This window comes from Nicotiana attenuata, chromosome 7 (assembly GCF_001879085.1).
Source record: "Nicotiana attenuata strain UT chromosome 7, NIATTr2, whole genome shotgun sequence".
Taxonomy (NCBI): Eukaryota; Viridiplantae; Streptophyta; class Magnoliopsida; order Solanales; family Solanaceae; genus Nicotiana; species Nicotiana attenuata.
The window spans coordinates 16,396,589-16,405,245 of NC_031995.1; the positions used below are offsets into that span (position 1 = coordinate 16,396,589).

Genomic DNA, 8,657 nt, shown 5'->3' on the forward strand with positions numbered 1-8,657 from the left:
GTAATTTTAAATTTTTGTTTTTTGTTTTTCTGCACCACCCCGCCAAACCCTACCCTTACTGCTCCCCCACCCCGCCCAAAAAAAGTTTTTCTTTTGAATTTCCTTTTTTTGTAATTTTTAAATTTCTGTTTTTTCGTTTTTCTGCACACCCACTGCCCCCCCCCCCTTCCCCGGCACAATTTTTTATTTATTTTTACTTTTTTTTGTAATTTTAAATTTCTGTTTATTAGTTTTTCTGCACCCCTCTTGGATCCTCCTGTTCTAGATTATCGTTTCTCATCGTTCGTCCATTGATCTTTGTTATTTCACATTTGATAGCTCAATTTTATTCACTCCCTTTTTCGCCCGGCTCCTAGCCATTTCCGGCGAGGGCGTACATTAGAAATCACCACTATTTTGCGCCTTGAAAGAAAAGCTAGAGAGTGTATTTAATTTAATAACAAGGAAGGGCAAGATGAGGAAAAAAAATAAGGTAACAACGCGACCACACCAAATCGATAGTTTCATAAAGTAGTACATTTTATTGTTACGTAACGACGAATTTAACGATACGATACAATAAAATTTAAGTAACAATCAAAATAAATATTATATTTAAAATATTGATAAAATACAACATTAACAACCATCCAAACAAGCATAGTCCAATAGAGTAGCCAGGCGTAAGATCTGATAATCCCATACAAGCTGTAAGCCAATCACACAAGGAGTCCACTTCTTTTCTTCCAAAGGGCACCTGGAGACTGCTCTTTTACTAATTTGGGCCCGAATTTTCAATCCAAATTCGAAGGCCCCATATTTACCTGCCAGCCACAGCGCGTACGAACACGTGCTCTAACGCTTTCGATATTACTTTAGGGGATATACCAACCTCTCATCGGCGTCTTCGTCTTCTTCCATCAATCGATCAATTATTTTATTTTCAGTATTTCATGAATCCTCCGATGCATAGAAGTTAGTAAAAATCATATTGCAATTCCAAATTCCTTTTTCTCAATTTCAGATTTCAGATTTTTCTTTGTCGGAGTCCGTCAGCCGATTTCAGCTCCGATCACGTGCCGGTGAGTTTCAGTTCTCTTTTAGTTCCTGTTTCAGTAATAATTTAATAAATTCGATCCGTAAATTTATATACCTGAAGTTCTTATGCCTACAGCTTTGTGGAATTCAATGATCCAGTTGATTTGATCTGTTAATTGTAATTACCGTTGACTTATAATCTTCCGGACGGTTACTGTAGGATTAATCGACGCCTTAAATCGTTGCTTTATGTATAATCCACGAATTTTAAATTTCTGAAAATTTTACTCTCTCCATGTCAATTATGTGAACTAATTGACTAAATGCGGAGTTTAAGAAGGAAAGAAAAAAAAGACTTTTGAAACTTATATGTCCATTTATGTGGCTAGAAAAACTTCTCTTGAAGGGTAAATTGTTTTCAAATATAGAAAGGGTCATTTTTTTGAACGGACCAAAAAGGAAATATGATCAAATAAACTGGTAAAGAGGGACTATATAAGCTGGAATTATGTAGTAAGGAATATACACAAGTATCATTTTGTAACTTTTCATAACCTGTAATGTGAAACAAGAAAATTCAACTATATACCTGCAAAACGTATTTTTTGGAGTACAGCAAGAAAGGTGCGGAAGGTTAGAGGCCTCAAAGCAGGAAGTTGTTGTTTGTCTGGCTTACTATTGGATCTAATAAATGTTTCTAAATTTGGATTATATTCTGCCAATTTTTTCTTGCTGCTGATTAGCTTTTTCTGTGAAGGTGTACGTGGCCAGAATAGATTGAGCACATAGTCGGCATAAACAACGTATAGCGATGAGGCATATGGTTCCTTCACTGGTAGATTTATGTGTTCAGACAGCTATATATAATGTCAGATACCTAGGGGATGTTGGTGAAACAGATTCTCATCTACTAGAGCGCATTTTGCCTCACTGTTCTCTTGAACAGTTAATACATGTGGAGAATTCGACACAAGTAAGAAACTCTATGTTTGGGTTATCCTCTTACAGTGTGACAAAGCAGGCTAAAAATTTTTACTTTTGAATTCTTCTTTCAGGGAAGAGATCTCAGTGAAGTGACGGATAGGCTTTGGAAGAGGTTCTACCAGATTCAGTTCGGTGAGAAGAGCACCAATCAGGTGGTCGAGAGAATGAAGCAAAAGAAAGTAACATTTAAATGGAAACAGTTGTATGAGGTGATTTATCGTTTCATATCTTGTTCTTCCATTCCATACTTTTTACTCCTTTATTTTGATGTAGTGAAGGGGAGCCTTGGCGTAACTGGTAAAGTTGCTGCCATGTGACCAAGAGGTCACGGGTTCAAGCCGTGGAAACAACCTCTTGCAGAAATGTAGGGTAAGGCTGCATATACTAGACCCTTGTGGTCCGGCCCTTCCCCGGACCCCGCGCATAGCGGGAGCTTAGTGCACCGGGCTGACCCTTTTTATTTTGATGTATGTTTAGTATTAGATCGTATCTTTTTCTTATTGTGATTACCAAATCATTCAACATTTACAAAAGGGTATAAAATTTACTTGCAGGCAAAGACAAAAGAAGTGGAGGAGACTCAACAAAGGTCATTCGAAAGAATCAAGGAATTGTATCAAAAGGAAGATGCAAGTATGTGCTTTACTTCTGTTTTCTTTGTTCTTTGATTTGTTTTCCCAGTAAGTATTCCCATCCTCTCATAGTACTTTTAAGAATGAATTACAAAATTCAGTAACAGCTCAAGAGTATTTAAGTATCCTCCTCAGAAATTTGAATTTGGTTATTATGGTGATAGGTTGTGTCGTGATCACATCTGACTATATCTAGTTCTTGAAACTTGTTTAACTTATTTCTCTTGTAGTGGAGATATGGTATAAGTTTACCGTTATATTTGGCTTATAGTCGGACTGTCTCTTTTGTCTTTGTAGAACGGCAAAGCCGACAAGTTCGTGTCTGCACAAAGGTTCCACCTTCTAGCAATAAAAGAAGCTTTTGGGGTATGCTTCATGTTTTCTTCAGATTCCTTTTCATTGTCAAAGTCAATACGTAATGTTTATTGGAGAATGTATGGTATTTTGTCATAATACACCTTACAAGGTAATAAGGTTCCTTCTCTATTTTTTCCTGAGTAAAGAGGTAATTTGTAGGTAGTGGACCTGGTAGCAGTTTTGGCAACACAAAGAGTACCTTGATGAAGAAGGCAAAAATAGAGTTTGTCAACAGGTAAGTTTGGCCTCCTTGGAACACATGGTTCTGATATTGTATTCATGCAACTATAGGCACTCTTTCCCCCACTCCATATTGGATATCTTTCCCAGTGGTGTTCTTAAATTTGTCCTCAACTGTCTCTATGTTCATGAGCGTGTATCGAATGTATATTCTTGGCCTTCAGCTTATATGCAGTTTGATTGGAAAATTTTGTGTTAAGAAGTTTAACATTTGTAGTAACTTGTATATGTTTTTGTGTGAGTTGCTCGATTAGCTCTGCTTCTTTGAAAGGGCTTCTTTATTCAGGTAGCTGATTCTGTTTCTGCCGTTTCTTACAGTCGAGAAGTAAAGAATCTCGCAGCTATGAAGAATAAGGCTGTGCAAAGAAATCACAGCCACAGGTAAAGATCTACTTACAGTTTTGATGCTTCAACATACTCTATTCTATTATTCTCTAATCTTCTTTTTAATTTTTCAATTTTCCCAGCCAAATTTCTCCTGCAAAAAAACCAGGTGGTTTTTCCTCTATGGCTTCTTCCTCAAGATCAAAATTTACAAGCCGGTAAGAGAGATTCTACACTGGCACTGAAAGCATCAAAGTCGGCTGTTGAAGAAAATGATGATTACTTTGTTTTCTGCAACATCAAAGTGCAATTCTGTATTTATTCATAAAACTTTTGCGGGCTTGAGTGTCATACTTTCCATTGTTTTCAATCCATAGTATTGCAAATAGTGCTTTTGGATTTCTTGTAAAATAGGAAATTGGAAGTCTGAGGACATCAAATAAAACTAGTTTCATATGAATAGTGTAAGAGGGGCACAATGCGAGATGTTTCACCTGATATAGGACAAGGTATGGCATACGTCCCGATGCATGGTACGTCTTGTTAAGTTTTAAAATTTACTATCCATAAATTAATACAGTAGACAGTAGTAAAAGAATTCAAAATGTTGAAAATTTGTTACAAATATTTTCAAATGTTGAAAATTTAACATATTATAGAAGCATGCAAACCTAGTACTAACAGTATAAAATTACATTAAGATACTAAATAATGACAACATCCTAACAAATCAAACAAATATTGATAAGAAAAAAACAATAAATTATACACAACATCGTACCCAGTATTATCCTATACCGTGGGATTCGGGGAGGATTGTATGTACGCAGATCTTACCCCTACCTTGTTAGGATAGAGAGGCCTCAGCTCAGGAAAACATAAGCACCAAAAAAAGGGCATAAATTATAGAGAAAATTTCATAAAGCACATCTTTTAGTGGTAACTAGCTATCTATAGATACCATTTGCTATATTACGGATTGTAGATACGTTTTCTGTTGTTATAAGATGTAATAGATGTATTTAAGCTACTGTATTCATGAATACAGTAGCAAATATAGGCGTGAATCAGGGGAGTCCAGCTAATCAGTTGTTGTATTCGAGTGTATTCGATTGTATTCATGGCGTGAAGCATGGGATTACAACTGGATAGATTATTGTATTCAACTGTACTCGACTGTATTCACGGCGTGAAACATGGGATTACACTGTTTTTAAACGGAAAGTGAAACAATTAACATAATAGACTCCTAATATAACTCAACAAACTCAATTACAACACACAAAATTTGTATTTCCAGTTATAAAAAAGATTCTCAACCGATAAATACCCCAAAAACATAGCAATCTTTAGAGAAATTATATAATACATCTGAATACATAAATTATATTAATTAAAAAAAACATATGAATACATTCATGGCATATGGCGAGACAGTGGATACAATGAAATACATAGAATACAGCGGGATACATTGAAATACAATGAAAAAAAAAGACAGTGAATACAATGAAATACATGGAATACAAAGAGATACATTGAATTACAATTAAAAATATTAACAGAAAGTCAAGTTGCTCAGCCCCAAACTCCGTCGTCTTTGTTCAAGAACAAACCCTAAAATTTGGCCAAAATTATTAAGCCCCAAAAATTAGGCCGAATCTCAAATATCCATATACTCGCAGTCTTTTCACGCAAACAGTTATTCGAAATTCCATCTAACAATCCATAACGGCTTGCCTTAGGGTACTTCTCAAAGCCTCCCAGTGTTCACTTGCTCAACCCACTTTCATCGGCCGCCGGCGGCCATCTCCGACGGCGTTTTCTTCTTCGTACACATATCTCCGTCGCTCTATTTTCTCTTCTAAATCCGTTTATGATTAATGGTAGGTGATGTGGGTGAGAGGAATTTTGAGATTAAGCATTGTGTTTTCAGAGAATGGCATGTATCAAAGTAGAGAGAGAAAGAAAATAGTGTAACTGAATAGCGTATTTAGTGGCTTAGGAGTAGGAGGTAACAAAAATTAGATATTTTGTTATAAACATTAAAACGTATCTATAGAATATTATTTTTTAAAATGGTATTTATTTAAAATAAATAAGGTATTNTACGCATATCTCCGTCGTTGTATTTTCTCTTCTAAATCCGTTTGTGACTAATGGTAGGTGATGTGGGTGAGAGGAATTTTGAGATTGAGCATCGTGTTTTCAGAGAATGGCATGTATCAAAGTAGAGAGAAAAAGACAATAGTGTAACTCAATAGCGTATTTAATGGCTTAGGAGTAGGAGGTAACCAAAATTAGATATTTTGTCTATAAACATTAAAAGGTAATCTATAGAATATTAAATATNTCAGAAATTTTCATAAAGCACTATCTTTTAGTGGTAATTAGCTATCTATAGATACCATTTCCTATATTACGGATGGTAGATACGTTTTCTGTTGTTATAAGATGTATTACATGTATTTAAGCTAATGTATTCATGAATACAGTAGCAAATATAGGCGTGAATCAGGAAGTCCAGCTAATCAGTTGTTGTATTCGAGTGTATTCGACTGTATTCATGGCGTGAAACATGGGATTACAGCTGGATAGATTATTGCATTCAACTGTATTCACGGCGTGAAACAGGGGATTACATTGATTTTAAATGGAAAGTGAATCAATTAAAATAATAGACTCCTAATATAACTCAACAAACTCAATTACAACACACAAAATTTGTATTTCCAGTTATAAAAAAGAGTCTCAACCGATAAATACCCCAAAACATAGCAATCTTTATAGAAATTATATAATCCATCTGAATACATAAATTATATTAATTAAAAAAACATATGAATACATTCATGGCATACGGCCAGACAGTGAATACAATGAAATACATAGAATAGAGCGGGATACATTGAAAAAAAGACAGTGAATACAATGAAATACATGGAATACAGCGAGATACATTGAATTATAATGAAAAATATTAACAGAAAATCAAGTTGCTCAGCCCCAAACTCCATCGTCTTTGTTTAAGAACAAACCCTAAAATTTGGCCAAATTATTCAGCCCTAAAAATTGGGCCGAATCTCAAACATCCATATACTCGCAGTCTTTTCATGCAAACAGTTATTCGAAATCCCATCTAACAATTGATAACGGCTTGCCTTAGGGTACGTCTCAAAGCCTCCCATTGTTCACTTGCTCCGTCCACTTTCATTGGCCGCCAACGGCCATCTCCGACGCCGTTTTCTTCTTCGTACGCATATCTCCGTCGTTGTATTTTCTCTTCTAAATCCGTTTGTGACTAATGGTAGGTGATGTGGGTGAGAGGAATTTTGAGATTGAGCATCGTGTTTTCAGAGAATGGCATGTATCAAAGTAGAGAGAAAAAGAAAATAGTGTAACTCAATAGCGTATTTAGTGGATTAGGAGTAGGAGGTAACCAATATTAGATATTTTGCTATAAACATTAAAAGGTATCTATATAATTTAATTTTTTAAAACGGTATTTATTTAAAATAAATAAGGTGTTAACCTTTAGGAGGTAAAAATTCAGAAATTTTCATAAAGCACTATCTTTTAGTGGTAATTAGCTATCTATAGATACCATTTCCTATATTACGGATGGTAGATACGTTTTCTGTTGTTATAAGATGTATTACATGTATTTAAGCTAATGTATTCATGAATACAGTAGCAAATATAGGCGTGAATCAGGAAGTCCAGCTAATCAGTTGTTGTATTCGAGTGTATTCGACTGTATTCATGGCGTGAAACATGGGATTACAGCTGGATAGATTATTGCATTCAACTGTATTCACGGCGTGAAACAGGGGATTACATTGATTTTAAATGGAAAGTGAATCAATTAACATAATAGACTCCTAATATAACTCAACAAACTCAATTACAACACACAAAATTTGTATTTCCAGTTATAAAAAAGAGTCTCAACCGATAAATACCCCAAAACATAGCAATCTTTATAGAAATTATATAATCCATCTGAATACATAAATTATATTAATTAAAAAAACATATGAATACATTCATGGCATACGGCCAGACAGTGAATACAATGAAATACATAGAATAGAGCGGGATACATTGAAAAAAAGACAGTGAATACAATGAAATACATGGAATACAGCGAGATACATTGAATTATAATGAAAAATATTAACAGAAAATCAAGTTGCTCAGCCCCAAACTCCATCGTCTTTGTTTAAGAACAAACCCTAAAATTTGGCCAAATTATTCAGCCCTAAAAATTGGGCCGAATCTCAAACATCCATATACTCGCAGTCTTTTCATGCAAACAGTTATTCGAAATCCCATCTAACAATTGATAACGGCTTGCCTTAGGGTACGTCTCAAAGCCTCCCATTGTTCACTTGCTCCGTCCACTTTCATTGGCCGCCAACGGCCATCTCCGACGCCGTTTTCTTCTTCGTACGCATATCTCCGTCGTTGTATTTTCTCTTCTAAATCCGTTTGTGACTAATGGTAGGTGATGTGGGTGAGAGGAATTTTGAGATTGAGCATCGTGTTTTCAGAGAATGGCATGTATCAAAGTAGAGAGAAAAAGAAAATAGTGTAACTCAATAGCGTATTTAGTGGATTAGGAGTAGGAGGTAACCAATATTAGATATTTTGCTATAAACATTAAAAGGTATCTATATAATTTAATTTTTTAAAACGGTATTTATTTAAAATAAATAAGGTGTTAACCTTTAGGAGGTAAAAATTCAGAAATTTTCATAAAACACTATCTTTTAGTGATAATTAGCTATCTATAGATACCATTTCCTATATTACGGATTGTAGATACGTTTTTTGTTGTTATAAGGTGTATTAGATGTATTTAAGCTAATGTATTCATGAATACAATAGCAAATATAGGCGTGAATCAGGAAGTCCAGCTAATCAGTTGTTGTATTCGAGTGTATTCGACTGTATTCATGGCGTGAAACATGGGATTACAGCTGGATAGATTATTGCATTCAACTGTATTCACGGCGTGAAACAGGGGATTATACTGATTTTAAATGGAAAGTGAATCAATTAACATAATAGACTCCTAATATAACTCAACAAACTCAATTA

The 8,657-nt window shown here is 34.8% G+C and overlaps 1 protein-coding gene across 1 annotated transcript; it reads left to right on the forward strand.

Moving 5' to 3' along the window:
* On the forward strand, nt 712-4,062 carry LOC109228759. Its single transcript, XM_019393959.1, has 8 exons — nt 712-1,061; nt 1,775-1,990; nt 2,073-2,210; nt 2,556-2,634; nt 2,931-2,999; nt 3,150-3,225; nt 3,549-3,611; nt 3,698-4,062. The coding sequence occupies exons 2-8, from the start codon at nt 1,829-1,831 to the stop codon at nt 3,774-3,776; spliced, it is 666 nt and encodes a 221-aa protein (XP_019249504.1). The 5' UTR covers nt 712-1,061; nt 1,775-1,828; the 3' UTR covers nt 3,777-4,062.